The sequence below is a fragment of the Tiliqua scincoides genome, chromosome 3 (assembly GCF_035046505.1).
Source record: "Tiliqua scincoides isolate rTilSci1 chromosome 3, rTilSci1.hap2, whole genome shotgun sequence".
Taxonomy (NCBI): Eukaryota; Metazoa; Chordata; class Lepidosauria; order Squamata; family Scincidae; genus Tiliqua; species Tiliqua scincoides.
Window position 1 is genome coordinate 177486148 of NC_089823.1, and position 17516 is coordinate 177503663.

At 41.6% G+C, this 17516-nt stretch overlaps 1 protein-coding gene across 4 annotated transcripts in view; it reads left to right on the forward strand.

Moving 5' to 3' along the window:
* The first annotated feature begins 2059 nt into the window (after positions 1–2059).
* FAM204A (family with sequence similarity 204 member A) overlaps positions 2060–17516 on the forward strand; it is a 54727-nt gene continuing 39270 nt past the window's right edge. For 2 of the 4 annotated variants that reach the window (XM_066621089.1, XM_066621087.1), the window contains exons 1-7: positions 2060–2131; positions 2363–2533; positions 7353–7615; positions 10434–10524; positions 13172–13208; positions 13610–13709; positions 15638–15727. In XM_066621089.1, the coding sequence (XP_066477186.1) occupies positions 7355–7615; positions 10434–10524; positions 13172–13208; positions 13610–13709; positions 15638–15727 (579 nt within the window). In that variant the 5' untranslated portion in view covers positions 2060–2131; positions 2363–2533; positions 7353–7354. Of the gene's footprint in view, positions 2132–2343; positions 2534–7352; positions 7616–10433; positions 10525–13171; positions 13209–13609; positions 13710–15637; positions 15728–17516 lie in introns of all 4 variants that reach the window. The other 2 variants (XM_066621088.1, XM_066621090.1) reach the window with 2 other exon arrangements.

Genomic DNA, 17516 nt, shown 5'->3' on the forward strand with positions numbered 1-17516 from the left:
GTTTACCCTGCTCCATCATGCAACTGCAAGAGGGGTAGAGGCATCTGACTACAACAGAACTGTGGGCAACTCCACTCCTATGTTTTGCTTGCAGAATTCACCCTACTACTGAAAAGCAAGTGCACAGATCAATACTGTACAACACACTGTTTTGTATCTGTTCAAAACATTTTCATATAATGTCTTCTAGGATAGTGACTGAGAACTCTATTGCTTTTGTTGGAATAACAAGATAAATAGATTATATTCAACTTACATATATAGTAACCTTCTGCTACCACCCCAACACTAAGAATGTACCAATTGATATTGGTAATAATTCCTTTGCCACGACTTTTAAATACAAAGCTTTACACACTGAGGGAACATGCATTTCCCCCTCCCTCATGCTCATAACATGAGAATCCCAATTCCACTCAAATAGGCAGGAGGAGAAGAATGAGAACTGACTGTGCCTTCCACCTTCAGCCAAGTTACAAGCAATGATGAGATCTCAGAAAGCAGATGTTCCACTCAGGAATCACATCTGGTTCTGATTAGACTTCTCCATGTGTGTTGCAAGAGTGGCATGAAGCAAGTGGTGGCAGGGATGGACCATCTATAACAGCCATTTTCAACCACTGTGCCATGGCACATTGGTGTGCTGCGAGCGGTCCACAGGTGTGCCACAGGAATTTGGGGGCAAGTCATTTATTAGTAGGGCAAATGGGGATGTTAGTCCCCCAATGGCAGCATGGTGTGCCTTGGCAATTATCAAAAACCTGATGGTGTGCCTTGACAGTTTTAGTGCCTTGATAGTGTGCCATGAGATGGAAAAAGTTGAAAATCGCTGCTCTATAAGGTCAACTAACAGCCCAATCCTATGCTTGCCCACTCAGAAGTAAGTCCCATTAGAATCAAAGGGGCTTACTCCCAGGTAAGTGGGGATAGGGTTGGGCTGTCAGGGAGTTGCCCCAGGCTGCAAATGGCCCCACCTCAGTCTGCTGGCGCCCACTACTCTTCCTCTCCATCCCTTCAATAAAAAAGGAAGAGGGGAACAAAGTCAATGAGAAAGTGTGATGAGTGGAGGGCTAGTGTGTCAGTGTTTCAAGTGCCTGGAGGTCTTTAGCATAGCAATTGTGATAGGGCCCACAGAGTCCCACAGGCTCTGTCCTAGTTATGCCTCTGTATACTGTACATTCCCAGGCACCAACTGAATATAAGAACATAAGAATATAAGAAAAGCCCTGCAGGATCAGGCCAAAGCCCCATCTAGTCCAGCATCCTGTTATCTCACAGCGGCCACCCAGATGCCTCAGGGAGCACACAAGACAACAGGAGAGCCGCATCCTGGCATCCGGCACTGAGGTAACCCACTTCTAAAACCAAGAGGTTGCACATACCCATCATGGCTTGTAACCTGTGATGGACTTTTCCTCCAGAAATTGGTCCAGTCCCCTTTTAAAGGCATCCAGGCCAGATGCCATCACCACATCCAGTGGTAAGGAGTTCCACAGACTCACTACACGCTGGGTAAAGAAATATTTTCTCTTCTTCTTTTCTTTTGCCTGTGCTAAGGTCAAGAAATATTTTTTCTTTTGTGTGTCCTAAAACTTCCTGTGCTTTCAAAAGACTGAGAGCCCAAGCCCTATGCACGTCTACTCAGAAGTAAGTGCCATTGTAGTCAGTGGGACTTACTCCCCGGAAAGTGTGGACAGGATTGAGGCCTCAGAGTCTTAAATTTCTAGGGGGGGGAGAGAGAAAGGGAGAGGTGTGCCTTTAAAATCTAGCTGCTAGGTGCAAATTCAACAGGTGGAGCCTTTCCTATCGCTGCTGCTCTTGCACTGGTGGATGCCAGGCTGCATCCGAAAACACAGCCTGTGTGCTGCAGCAGCTCTCCTGCCCTTGCACGTGGAAGCCTCTACAGCGGCTTCGCTTGGGAACCGAACGTTCTGTTGAGAACCATCCAGACCGTAGCCCTAGGGAGGCAAGAAGGCAAGCACTCCTCCTCTCCCCCCCCCGCGGCTGGTTGCTATGGAGACCGCCGAGTCTAGCGGCCTTCCTCATCGGCTGAGGGGCGTGGCCAACGCGGCGAGGGCGGGACGTGAGAGGTGCTTTAAGATGGCCGCGATGTAAACAAGAGCGTCTGGTGGTGAGTCAGGCGAGAGTGTGGGGCCGCGTGTCCTGGTTCTGGAGGGTGGCTGTCAGTGGCCTCTGCAGTGCTTACTGGAGGCTCCCTGGACACAGGCAGACCCCCTCCCTCTGCCAGCCTGTACCCTGCTCAGCACTGTTGCCAGAAGGAGGGCTCCCTAGTGAAGCAGTCTGTGGGCTCCTTCTCTTTCTCCCCCCCCCCCGACCCCCCAGTGCCTCTTTCTCTTTGCAGTTCTGGTCCATTGGTAAGGCCACGTCCTGAAGCAGTCGTGCCAGAGAGGGATGACCATGTTGGGCTGGGACAGAGCAAACCACAAAAGAGGCTTGGGGGGCACCTAAGAGACTCACAAATAAGGGTGCAATTGTGTGCATTCCTGCTCTGAAGTCACCCCCACTGCCTCAGGTAAGTGTGTGTAGGACTGCTGGTGTAGTGTAGCCTAAGCTTCTGTGGGTGAGAGTCCCACTTGTCTGATGCTTGGGAACACACACACACTCAGGCTGCCTAAGCTTCTGTGGGTGAGAGTCCCACTTATCTGATCTGAGGGACACACAGCCACCCACCCACCCACATACTCTCTCTCAGGCTGCACTCCTATCCATGTTTTCCTAGGAGTAAGCCCCTCTGAGTAGACAAGCATAGGATTGGCTGCCACTCTCTCTCTGCCAGGACTGTGTAAAAGTATAGTACTGTCCCATCTTTCTTTGCATATAACTTTTGAAAGGAAAAGTGAAACAAGAGGTGTGTGTGTGTGTCACTGTCACTTCAGACTACTGGTAAAGATCACAGGCTTGAATATTCCCTCTTATTTTCAACACACACACCTCTATCTCAGGGTGACCAGAGGTATCTGCAAAAAAGGACAAAGCACCCCAAAATGTAGGACATTCAATAAAATGGGGGACATGACAGAAGCTAAAAGCACATATATTGATTTCATGTAGTTAATTTGAACACTATATTGTTTATTACTAAACTTAAAACTATATTGCATATAACTTATTAATTAGAAGAAGGCTATGTGCTGCCTGCAGGGGCCTGCTCACAGGGAAACGGAGAACTGTTGTGATTTTCCAGGACATGAGGTTAAAAAAGAGGACATATTCTGGAAAAAGGGGATGTCTGGTCACCCTGCTATATCTGCCAGCCACAAATTCATCTGATGAAGTGGGCTGTTACCCAGTAAATGTTTATGCTACCATATACTTGTTAGTCTTTAAGGTCCCACAAAATAAGAGGCTGTTCTCCTTTCTCAGGTAGGCCTGCGTTTGACAGAGAGGTACCTGCTGCAAGTCACTGTCAGGGGTAGTGGAACTTGTGATAAGCCCTCTTTAAATAATCTCCTGGGGCAGACAGATTTGTATGGGGATAGGTGGTCCAAGTGTTTAGGTCTAAAACCATGTATGGCTTTCTAGGTCATTGCTGTCACTTTGAATTGTGTCTAGACATGAACAGTAGATGATGAAGATGATGCAATAGGGAACTGATATGATCATGACAGTTGGCTCCAGTTAATAACCTGGCAGCAGTATTTGGTACTAATTGAAGTTTCTGAACAGGCTTTATATAAAATACAATGTAGAGTGCATTGCAGTAGTCCAGCTTACTCAAACACTGATTCAGAAAAGGATGCAACTGATGCACTAGCCTAAGCAAACTTAATACACTCGGGGTTTCAACTGTTACCTGGATACCTAGGTTCAAGAGCATCCTCAAACTGCAGAGCAGAACTTTCAAGGGAAGTACAGAACAAGTTGATCATATAATTCCTGGGTTGCAGATTTCTTCACTAACAGCACCTCAGTATTGTCTGGATTTAATTTCAGCTTCTTAGCCATCATCCCTCCTTCTCAATCACAGACATTGATTCAGAACTCTCACAGTCTCCCTGGCTGAAGATGAAAACAGAAGATAGTTTGGTGTCATCCACACATTGGTGACACTCGGCCCCAGTTGGCCAATCCTGGTGGTTTAATGTAGATGTTAAAAAGTGTGGGGGACAAGATGGAACTTGTCCACCACAGAACAACCACTAAAGTATTGAATGGAGTCCTCCAGCACCACCATCAGGTCTGTCCTCCATTGTCTAGCCTAGTCTGCTGTCAAGTGTAGTAGACTACAGCCTAGACTGGAGCCACTGTAAAAACATACTCCTGAATCCCACTCTCTCTAGGTCTGTAAGAGGATACCGTGGTTAGTAGTATTGAAAACCTCTGAGAGGTCCAACAGAACCCACAGGAATGTATTTCCCCTATGTAGAAGTTCCTGGCACAGATAGTCTGAAGCCAGTGAAATGGGTCTAGATCAGTGTTTTTCAACCTTTTTCATTTCACCTTGCACATTGACAGGCACTAAAATTGTCAAGGCGCAGTATTAGTTTTTGGAACAGTTGACAAGGCATGCTACACTGCCAGTGGGAGGGGCTCACATCCCCCAATGATCCTACTAATAAATGACCCTCCCCCAAACTCCCACAGCAAACCTGCAGACCATTCACAGCACACCCTCTAGCAACTTTTATAAACCAGGCTGGATAAGGGTCAAGGTGCACATGGGCAACTTTTTTACCCCAAGAATCCTGTCCACAGCCTCAGGCTGAATAGGCTGAAAATAATTACAGGTTCAGCAGTTGCCATGTTTCTGTTTAACAAGAATAAAGGAATTGTCATTTAAGTTTAGCAGATGTGATCAACTTTTTCTTTAAAAGGTGTCTCTCAAATTGGTCAGGCTAGGGAATTTGCCTCATCCTGCTGGCAACCCAGGTGTAAAATAAAAAGTTCCACTGGTCAACTCTGTGTGGATGCAGTGGTGGCAGAGAAGTATACCATGGGCCCACGTTTCACAATCGTAATCTATTTGGGAGACACCATTGTACTGTGAAAATATTGTGAACTCAGTAGTAATTGTTTTTTGGTCATTTGTTTCAAGACCTCAGAAGGTGAGGTTTCTGCCACTGAACTAAGCTATTTCCCTCTTTAAAAGGAGATTGAAAGGATCTCCTGTTGCACTCTTTAGGGGCTGTGGTTATCAGTTCACACAGTGTTGTAATTATAAAAAATTACACTGCTATATTCTTTGCTCCATCTATGCAGCCAAGGTGTTTAAAACATTGCGACTGGCTGAGAAGCTACCAAACATCACTCACTGGCTTATCTATCATCCATGAGGTCCTATTGACAGTAGTCATGAGCCCATTGTAAAGTGAATCTTTCTGCAATGGTTCCCAAACTATTGAGCACCAGGTCATGCTTTTAAAAATGTTTTGCTATTGGGACCAATCTAGCTTCATAACACTTAAAGGAAAAAAAAAAAAGCTTCGCTTTACCAGCAGCTGAAGCCTCTGTTTTTATCCTTTTTACTATTTGGGGGGGGGGGGTGCCTTCTGGAGAGTTAGTTGAGCTCCATGTTCATTAGATTGGGACCACTCTGGTGGCCTTGCATTCCTCTTCACCTAGCCTTCAAAAGAAGTCGAGGTACACTTGCCTACTCATGAGTAAATGTGCATATGTGGCTCAGTTTCGCTTTCCATAGGGCTCAATAAATTTTCCTTGTCAGCTTGGTGAGGGTGATTTCCTTCTCTAGTGTTTTTTGGGAGCCTGAGTTTGTTGGATCAGAACCGCTCTGGTGGCATGTGTTCCCCTCAGCCTGCTCTTTGAAGTGGACTGAGGCAAAACTTGCCTACTCATGAGTAAACACACATGCTGCTCAGTTTCACTTTCTGTAGGGCTCAATACATTTTTTTTGTTAGCAATCCGTTTGTCAGTTTTAGCTTTCATGACCACCAACAATCAGGTTATGACCCACTGGTGAGTCCTGACCTACAGTTTGGGAAACAGTGTCTTATTTTATAGTGAACCTTTTTTTAAAACGTATTTTAAGGATTATTTCATTATAAAATGAACTCATTGTAAGTGGAGTTTCACTGTACTTCCTTCGTTGTCACCACTGCCGTAGAATAGTTCCTAAAATGGAATCTAGTCCATGTTCAGTTGTATTCCTGTGTTTTTCACCACTATCACTCTAGCTGTCTGCTCTTCTTTTTCATCAGGAGGGTTTTCAGGAGCAAATTATGTCATCTCTCTTGCCTTCTGACCTTTTTACGTACTAGGGTATGGTTTTCTCTTGTGAACAGCAAACATGTTTTATTTATCAGGGTATGAAAAGTGTCTTAACAAATTATGAATGTTCAGCTTTGTCTCAAGACACAAGCCGATAAGATGTATTCAGTACTAAGGCCCGCTTTTGCACATTGCAGAATTACTACATGGAAAACACAACCCAATTCTAACCAAGTTTCCTGTGCCAACAGAGTACACACTGCATTCTGTGATGATGGGGCAGTCCTGGAGGCCTCCTCAAGATAAGGGAACGTTTGCTCTCTTACTTCAGAGCTGCATTACAGCTGCAACAGCACTAGAAAGTTGGTTAGGATTTGGCTCTTAGTGTGGGAAGTCATGTGAGTTCTGCAGCTTAGAATACAACACATACATAAGGTTTTCGTTCTTTGTATATGCTAGGGGAGTTGCTGACAACTGTGGCTTGCCTGTGAATGTACTGGAAAGCATGTGTTCAAAATCGTCACACGTTGATCAATTAAACACAGGATATGAGACAATTTTACATATTTATCAAGGTAACTTCTACAACTAGTTTGTACAAATTACCTTCATAAAGAAATTACCTTCATAAAGGTAATTTTGAAATCTAGTTCCCCTATAGTGCCCTTTACATATTGCACAAGGCCATTTCCTTTTTGATGGGCTGTACACTAAGGTTTTGACTCATGGCTTCTAGACACTGCTACCAAAAAAGCAAAACTATTATTATCTGTTCAGAAATGTTACTGAAATCCATAAGAGAAAAGTACAGTTGTGTAAACTGCCCCTTTGATAAATTGTAAGATGCTGGGCATTAATTCTAATAAGCCTGTGTACGCCACTTAGAACTTCAAATGTAAAAATGATTATTTTATAATAATGTATTTTTCTAATTCTCTTTGTATGTCCAAAGGATTTGTTTTCACATTCAGTTTCCTTGGATCTTAGAAAATCTGAATTCACTTTGACATTGATGAGTGAATAGTTAAGGAGTGAGATGCATGAGAAGTTCTTACCCTAGTTTTATTACCACTGAAGAAGCAGGAAGAGAGTTAGAGACACTTGCATAATTTGTTAAAGATTTCCCATAACGATAATGTGTATTTCATCTGTAATTTTATACCTAGAGATGTGGAGTGGTCTGCTACCTCCTGGGGTGAATGAAAGTGACGTTGACATTAGTTCCAGTGATGAAGAAACACCAAATAGTCCTGTGTCTACCTTAAAGGCGAAAAGCAAAAATAAACATTTTAAAGTCATTCAACCTTCTGACTCTGATGTACAGAGACATGAAAGTATAATCGAATGCAAACCTGCTTCTTCAGTAGCAGCAGATGAAGTACAAGAATGCCAAGCATGCCCTTTCGGAGTTTCTTTAGATACATGGAATGTAAGTTTGATTACAACTCCATACATGACTGAACCGGAAGTATAATGTTGTCACTTCTCTAGCTGATAGTTAGGCAGGTAATAGTTCTGGGAGGACTAGACAAAACAGGGCGTAAACTGATTTTACTTAAATGTGATAATGCCATTTTCAGCTACTAACCTACAAAAATATTTCTGATTTTTTGTTTCTTTTAATTTAGTTTTACAGGATGATGTTTTAAAATAGGATTAGAGAGCAGGGACTCATTATTTTGTTTTATTTCTCAGAAAGAATTCACAAGCATTATCTTATTTTCATCAAGATTTGTTTTCATGTAGGGAACTACCGTATTTATCGGCGTATAACACGCACTTTTCCCCCCTGAAAATAGGGGGCAAATGATGTATGCGTGTTATACGCCGATGTCCAGGGAACGGAATCCTCTTTAAGGGATCCCGTTCCCAATAGTGCCTAGCGGCGGCGCAGCGTCGTGACGTGATGTCAGCGCTGCGCCCGCCGCATATTATCACAGCCGCTGGCAGCTGATGAATATGGTAAGTGGAGACCCTTTCTTTGGGGAGGGGAGGGGGAGGGATTGAGGTGAGGTGGCATAAGTAATGCTTTGGATGGTGAAGAAGATGAGCTGATTTATGAAGATAGTAGCAGTGAAAGCAGCAGTGTTCATTGCGATTTTGAAGATAGCAGTGAAGATGAAGAGTTTCTTGGTTTCCCAGATAGTGATTTCTGAGTAAACTTTTGTTAAATCAAAATATCCAAGTTTCTTTTGTTAAAACAGTTGCTTTTACTGTCCTTTTACATTATTTACCTTATATGTGGTAATAATATTAATAAAAAAAAGTTCTGAGCTACCCTTATTTTTTTCCTGAAATTTCCCTCTTAAAATGAAGATGCGTGTTATACGCCTGTGCGTGTTATACGCCGATAAATACGGTAGATCTAGAGAGCTTATTTTGATAAAGCGATGGGCAGCCCAATCCTGAGCGGGCCCTGGGCTACTGTAGGAGGCACCTCTTTCATCCCCTTCTCCCAGGTAAGGTAAGCAGCCCCGCAATGGGGCTACTAGCTTTACCGCCAACCAAAAAGTTGGTGGTAAGGTAAAGGCACTCGTGTAGGGCGCAGGAGACCACTGAGCTGCGGAAGCTGGGCGACCAGCCTGTGCTAGCCCAGCACCGGCTGGTGCTGGGTAGCATGGGTGGGAGCCCAGCAGTGAGGCTTGCAAACATGCCTTATGGCACATCTGTGACAGTGCTTGGCAGCACAGAGGATTGGGCTCAAAGTTAGGCAATTATGTAGTAGCTGTTGTACTTTATAAAGATTTCCAGAAATATATTTTCATTCTCTGTGTATATAATAGAGTGGGATCTCCTTATCTGAAGACTCATGATTCATGAATCTATTGAACTGTGAATGCCAGCCTGCAGCTGGAGGACCTCAGAGACCTGGATATGATTGGAAGTGCCTTCCAATTGCATCTGTGAGGTCTTCTGAGGCATGGGGAGGTTGCGTGCAGCCTCCCCATGCCTCAGAAGGCCTGCCGAAGCCTTCTGAAAGACACTTCTGGTTTGCTAGAAAACTGGAAGTCCCTTTCAGAAGTGTCTGAGGCCTCTGAGGCCTTTGCCAGCAGCTCCCCTTCCCATGGATTTCACTATCCTTGAAATTCAGTATCTCCAGGGGGTCCTGGAACAGCTGCTCCACAGAAACCGAGGACTCTCTCTGTATATTCCAAGCAGTTTTAATGTGCCCATTTATGAGTACTTGTGCTACAATCCTATATGCACCTACTTGGGAGTAAGTCTGATTCAACTCAGTAAAACTTAGGACACAGTCCTATCCGCCACAGGAGCAGTGGCACTAAATGCCCACCACTGTATCTTATTTATTTATTTATACAGGTATTTCTATACCACCTTTCTTTGGTTGTCAGATTTCTCCAAGGCAGTTTACATAGGCAGGCTGTTCTAAACCCCCGTAGGGATTTTTACAATTGAATAGTTCTAGTCTTTCATAGAACTCCTCGTTCCAGCTGAGTTCCTTCCCAGTCTGGCCTCTCTCTGTCCCTTCGCCTCCGAAGCTCCACTTGACGGCAACTCCTCTCTGCCACCGAGGGTCAGCTCATCAGTATATCAGCTTGTCATCAGTTCTCGGGTACTTCCGGTTGTTTCGAACTGGTAGCCTCAGTGCTGTTTACAAGCAGGCTGGAGATCTCCCTCATGCCATGCAGCAAAATTTATGATATATGGCATAGTGTTCAGTTTTTCAAGGGGGAAAATGTTCACCGGGCATGCCTAACGTAGCTCCTGGAGTCCCAGCCCTTATATAGTAGTCTGAGATTGATGTCTGAAGATTATTCCTGCATAATTAATGATTTAAGAATTGAAAATTACCAGATAGAGATCATTGTAGTCTGTCAACTTAATCCAAAGGCCCCAGATCACTCAGCTAGTGCACGCAAGGATGCTTGTGCATTCATGTGCTTTCCTGTTCTGTTTCAGGAACACACCTCATGCATATCTTTAGTAGCAGTTGCCAATCTTGCAGTAAATGGGAAAACCCATGCGGACTGGGGGCCCTGTGTGTGCGTTGGAGGGTTTGCAGAGCTTTGGATCAACGCATATATATGCGTGTGTAATCTTTGCAATATGTGTGCAGTTTTTGCAATTTAGTACCAGTAAATGCAGCTTTCACACAACAAGAACATTTCATGTGGTAACTGCTGAATGCTTCCTGAATCAGTTTATTTGTACTTGACTTTAATGTAAAAACACATTAAAAAAAATAATTATTCTTTTCTCAGCTTGCATTGTTCCATTTCTTTCAGAAATTTCAGAACTTGCAAAAGAAAAACATTGAAATGAAAGTCCAAGCAAATCAAAGAGACCGAAGACACAAGAGAAAGCGTTCCAGAAAAGGTGTCTTGTTTTAATTTAGTTCAAGTCCTGGAAATGCTGCTAGTTAGTGGCTGATTGAAAACATTTGGTAATCAAGTTCCAAAATGATGAGTAAAGAGTTTTGGTGGCTGCTGTGACACGTGTGTTCTTTGGCATACTGAACTTTATGCTTTTCTGTAATTTGATTAAAGCATATGGACAGATCAGTCCTATGGACTGCTGGCACTGCACAGTGCAACAGTGCTGAAATAGCAACTGCTATATCACACAGGGCCAGACCAGTCACCAAAGTCTCCTCGGGGTAAGAGAACATCCGTTCCCTTATCCCATGTATAACATTGCTGGCTCTAGTGGGTCTTTTCAGAGCTAAAGAAGCCCATATAGGGCTCCATGGCTCTGGTGGGGGCATAGGATTTGTTGGCAGCTTCTGCCGCATTCCCGCCTCCCTTCCAGGTCCAATCTGCCCTCCAGCCTGCCCTCCCTCTGCCCAGTTCCATCTCCGCCCCACCTTCCTCTGCCCCCTCTCCACCCATACCCACTGTTTGGTGGAAAGAATAACCATTGGGAGCTCTTCTTTGGCGTCCTTCCAGCACTGAGACCAAGCGCCAACTGGTGCTAGCCTCTTCGCCGGGTGCAGTGTCTTTCCCACCAGTAGCAAAGCACCTTATGGCACTTTTGTGACACACAGTGCAGGTGCTAGGGGGAATAGGATTGGGCGTTAAATGTAGTTAACATTATTTATTATTTTATTTATTTTTTATGCACCCCTGCTAATTGGGTAAGAGGCACTTTTTCAAGTGGGTGCTCCTTTTTTTAGCAGGGGGAGAGTAACTGGCCCACTTCACCCCAGCACTGTCTGTTCTAGTGGCTGTCTGCTGGTATTCCTTGGCATCTTTTTAGATTGTGAGCCCTTTTGGGACAGGGAGCCATTTAGTTATTTGATTTTTCTCTGTAAACCGCTTTGTGAACGTTCAGTTGAAAAGCGGTATATAAATACTGTTAATTAATTAAAAAATTAAATTATTTTTATAATATCAAACATTAGCCTGCTTTTTCCAGGTGCCTTAAGGGGACTGGACTTGTGTTTCTTGAACAAGCAGTCCATATGTCACATGGCAAATTGCTCTGAGTGGGAAATGAATTTTAAAAGCAGTTTGTAATAAGGAGATGCTTCAAATATAAAGTTGGAGGGCATGCCTGAAATAGCTCTTGACCCACTTATAAACTGTCTTTAATATTCCATGTGCTTTGCAGTGTTTGTCATTTATTCCTTCAGTGACCTTATTACATAGGTCATTTATTCCAGTTCTATTGGAGAACTGAAGTGAGATAGTGACTTGCCCACAAATTCTCAGAGTCCATGACTGAGCTGGGATTTAATTTCAGGTTTGGGCCTCACACACTGCTAATTGAACCTCATTGGTTCTCCTGTGTGTTTTGGTTGCAAGGCAATTCAGGATTTAAATAATTAATGACTTTTCAAGGTGGCATTTGAACTAACGTTTAGATTATTGTAGATTCCTGTATGATTTAGCTTTTTGAATCTCTCCACCAAAAACCTTCTTGCTAAGTGTACGTGTCTCTGCCATAAGCATTCTGGGCTGGGAAACCAGTCTTTGCCCATAGACAATTGCCCCATCATACATTCAGGTGTGTTCTGTGGAGGGTGGGATTGCACAGTGTTTATTGTATGAGAGGATTCCTAGATTAGGGTCATTATGCTGAGGAATGTTTTCCTGAAGTAAATGGACTGACTTCTGTGTGATAGATGTATGAACTGGAGATAAAGATATAACTGGAGATAAAGATATAATTTTAGCATTCTGTTAATGTTAGTTATTTTAGGTATAATTAGAATAGCAAAAAGTCAGTGTGCTCCATAGCAGATGCAGCACTATGCATGGTGGGATTCTCCTAGAGCAGAGGTGCCCAAACCCTGGCCTGGGAGCCACTTGTGGCCCTCGGGGACTCCCAATCCGGCCCTTGGGGAGCCCTTCCAGAGACTTGCTGGAGCCCGTGCTGGCCCAACACAACTGCTCTCAGCAAGTGGACGACTGTTCAACCTCTCACCTGAGCTGTGGGATGAGGGCTCCCCCCACTACTTGCTGTTTCATGTCTGTGATGCAGCAGTGGCAGCAAAGGGAAGGCTGGCCTTGCTTTGTGCATGGTCTTTTATAGGCCTTGAGCTATTGCAAGACCTTCCTTCGTTCATATAAATTCCATCTTTAATATATTCATTCATGAATGAAGACCTTCATTCATTCATATAAATTCCTTCTCTAATATTCATTTATGTAAATTTATTCAAATTTTAAATAGTAAATTCTTTTTTCCCCAGACCCCGACACAATGTCGGAGAGATGATGTGGTCCTGCTATCAAAATGTTTGGACACCCCTGTCCTAGAGCATAAGGGAGCCCTCTTTTCCTACTCCCCCAGGATACATGTAAACAACACACTGTATTGTTACAGGGATATAGGAAGTGCACATATAGCTCCCATTCCCTTAATGGCCTGGCATGGAAGAAGAAGGACCACAGTGCTCATTTATGCCATATGAGGATCCCTCCATGCTTGGTACAGCACCTGTAGTTGACTAGATCGAGTCCTTTTATTTATTTGTATAGGATTGCTAACAAATATTAAGGGACTTCTTTTTTAATTTCAGCTAAATTGAACAAGGACAATGAAGAAATAATCAAGAGGTATATAAAAACTTCTTACAATGATTTAAAATGCATTTTAAAATGTATTGCAATTCTATTGAAGTTGTATATGGCCCCACAGATAATTTTAGTTGCAAACAAAACCATACCATAAACTGAATAAACTTTTTTGCACTGCTAAACAGAGATATGTAGGCTTTGGCTTAATTATGTTTGTCCTGGTCATGTTGGCCTTATATGTTTGAAAGTAAGTGAATTTTTATTTCAGTTTAACAAGTAACAGTTTTCAAATGAAAGAGCACCATGTTTAGATATAGGCTTCTCTTCTAGATTCAAAGGTATTACGGTATAAATAAGAATACGTTACTATACATTTTAAATATGTCACTGTTTTGAAATAAGAATCTCATGCAGTTGTGTTGTGTGTTTTGTCTTTGTAGCCAACAATCCACAAAGGAAAGCCAATTAAAAGAACTCACACAATATTTTGGAATCAATGATAGGTTTAAACCACTTGCAAGCAAGGAAGCCCCGCCAAAGGTGACTTATTGTATAAAATTTCTTATTTAAATATGCTCTACTATTTTTAAAAATAACTGTAACATAATCATAACTCTTTATGATAAGCAACTATATACTTCAGTTGGAAATAATATTTCTGGAAGAGCATTTTGCTCACTCTATACACATTTGCAAACTTCCTTTGTTGTTTCTAGCTGTATCAAGAGGATATCACAAACTGCTTTGTTTTAACATATGACCTTTCTTATGGTGCTTGTTTCAGACCTTGATTTTACAAGTCCTGAAGCTGAAGTGTGCCTCAGTGCTGTATTCTCTGACCTGGAAAGCCTTGTTAGCTATCCAGCTCAATCCTAAATTGTCTGGGCAGGTTGTGGTTTCTATAATCAAATATGATGGCCACAGGATAGGGTGCTTCATAAATGTGGTCAGATGTGTATCACATGTTTTGTTGTTGCTTTCATAGTTTTGGGACTCAGACTAGATTTATTTATTTAATATTTATTATTATGTATTTAAAAATGTATATCCCATGCTTTCCCCTTCCATTAGGGAGATGCTCAAGGTTGTCTAATTGCACAAGGAATTGGACTGAAGTTTCTGAAATGTAGAAAGGTTTATGAATTTCAGCAGAGCTGTCTTCGATGTGATCCATTTAGGGTCAATGAATACATTATTTTAAATGCATTGGTTGAACCTGCAGTTTTTGGGGAGAGCTTTTGTAACTATCCTAATGTAAACAGTGAGTGTGAGAATCAGAACCACAGTGGCGGCAAATATTATCACCACATCCCATGGTTTTGATCTTTGTGAACTTTTTTTGAGTGTGAAAAGTAGTATATAATTAATCTTAATAAATAGCGCATGCTATTCACAAAAAATGAGGAAAACTGAAGGGTCAATTCACACATTTAAAGTTACATATGTTTTACTTCTTAAGATGAGAGTAGAGATAACAGATTTGTTTTTGTCATGCTATTGAACAATGTTTGCTTCTAAGGCTTGCATTAGTTTACCTTCTTGACTGACATGAGTCCCTAGAGTCTATTAGTAATCTATTAGTATTTATTTATAGTCAGTAACAAATTATATATTTTCCATTGACATTCAGTGACAAAGGAGATGGAATGATCTGTAGAATTATGTAAAACTGTAAACAAATTTTTAATTCAATGAATAATTCCTTTTTAACTGGAAGATGCCACTATGCTAGTAAAGTCTTGACACAGTATCCACTTGTAATAAATATTCTATTTTTTCTGTTCAGTTATATTACAAGTAGAGTGTTCAGTAAAGATGAACCTAGAGTTTCAGGGCAGAAATCTATTACATTATTATTATTGCATTCATTAGTGGTCCTTCATTTGTAAATGTTAAGTCAAGACAAGTTAGGATTTGCCTGTGTTATTAAGGTTCTTTCTTTATTGCTTGTTTTCAGAAATTAAAAATGTAGCCTTCACTTTTTTTACACTTGACAATTTGCAGGCTTGGGTTCAGTGGAGTGGCAGAATGCCAAAACTCACTTTTTGGATAAAGATAAGATCTAAGAATTGCAAAGACATTGTGGTAATTGGCATTCTTCATATTATTTGACACATACACATCATATTTTATTCAGGGAAGCTCCAGGGATGGAATAGATAAGTCAGATATGGAGATAAAGTTTATTGTGACAGGCGTAAACTAGTCCATGTAATTTTTTAAAATGCAGTATTTATCCAACGCATAAGGTGGAACTAATACAACAATTTGTTCTCAAACAGCCGTTCTGTGACTATTTAATGATATTGTCTGTTAAAATATATTTCTGTATGTGATTTGTTATACATGGAAATTATAGCTGTGTGAGTGAATGTCATTTTGGATATGATACATTTCTTTAAGCACATGTTTACGGTGTTGAATTGGTATTCCAGTGGGAACATTTATTTTATGTTGATATTTTTTAGTCTGGCCTTGAAATCAGCATAGACAGAGCTGTGGCTGAAGGAGATATTGTGCAGGCTGAGGAGTTAAGTGATAGATTGGCTACTCGAGAGGTAAGTGGAGCTTTTTGTATACTTATTTATAGGCTTTTACAATATGGTTGATAAATATGGTTATTTAATGTTCTTAGTTTCTAAATCCTTTCTGGCAGCATTTTTTTTTTTTGTGGCTCACAACTTATACCTATAGTATCAAGCAAAATAAACTCCAAGTGAAGGTGAACTTTAGATTAGATATGGTTAAACTGTAATTCTATGAAGTGGCAACTTGGAAGTTCTAGCAATTCATCTCCGTCTCATTAAACTGGACCTTAATGCCTTAGTGCCGGTCACACAACCTATCTCTGGTGATTGAACATTCTGAGGGGAGTTGAACTAGGATTGTGCTGACTGCTGTCTTGGCCACAGCTATTTTTTGTGGCTTTCACATAGATTCAAGATGGCTCTAGACAAGCTCTGTTCGTAACACAGCGCTTGCCAATCACCAAGAAGGAAAAAAACAAATAAAACAAAATTCACTTGTGGACTTCCTTTTCTCCATCAGTTTTGTTCTCCCAAATGCAGTACCTATGACCCCTGTAGAACTGCTCTTTGGGTGAGCTCAAATTCCATAGGATGGGCTGTGGGCAGCTGGAATGGAAATTGGAAGAAATCAGCAGGACACCTTGCATGAATAGACGTTCTTTTTTGTTCTTTCTCAGTTCTGCTGAATCGAGCCCAAAGCCTAGGAATAAATTATCTGTATATGTGTAGATTATGTTGAGACATAGCCTTATTTAGTTGTTCCTCTTCATATCTTCTGTCCACATAATTTGTTGTGTGCTCAGAACTGTCTTGGGCTGTGCATGGTGGCAGGCCCTTTGTTTTTTGGTAGACCAGGACTAGAAATTCCGAAAAGACTGCTCTCCTTCTATTCTTACCCACCAAATATGGCACCATGACACCAGTAGACGCATTACATTTGCCATTCAGTCCTTTCCTTTCCTTCTTCCGCGATCAAAAATACTCAAGTCAACACAACATATAGTGTGGTTAAGGCCAAACATCAGTGCTAAATCAATACTGCCAGAAATGGGAGTAACTACTACAAAAAGCCACTTCATTGGCTATCCTTCATACCCATCAAGTTCGTGTCCTTCAAGTAGGGATTGTCACGCCAGCAAACTTGTTGCATCTTGTGCTTACAGACAAAGACCTTAATACTATTTGCGTTATATTTTTTGAGTGAGCACAGCACTTTGCATATATTTTCTTTGTAACATAAGTAGGTAGTATTATCCCCATATTGCAGCTGGAGAGCTGGGGCTGAGACGACCAAGTGTGTTTATGGCAGAGATGAGATTCAAACTCTCATCTCTGCCATGAAGTCTCACAGCTCAGTCCCTGAGCTATTGTACTATACTTGCTGTGGTCAGTGTCTGAGTCTGAGATCTCCTGATAACCCTGTGCACACTTAGAGTTTTACAGGAAAAATAGGAAATAAATAAATAAATATGGGCAAGACTAGAAATTGCTTTGTACGTAGAATAAATCTAATCTGTGGATAATCTCCTCCTATATTTTACTTGATGTAGAAGTTTGCTTTTCATACGCAGTGTTTTGGTTAGGTTGATTAGCCACATTACTTTGTCTCTTTTAATCAACTATTTAAGAAATTGGGGTTTTGCTTCAGTTAAGCTTTTCTTTTAAGTCTTTCTAAAAATTCACTTTTAAGACTATACTTCAAATATTTTTGTCTTATTTGTTTTTGAGAATTGTATGAAGCACTGATGTTTGAGTTTGGAATGAAGCTCTGAAAAATGCTTGACAAAATAAGTTTTGACAATTGATGGTTTGTGTGTCA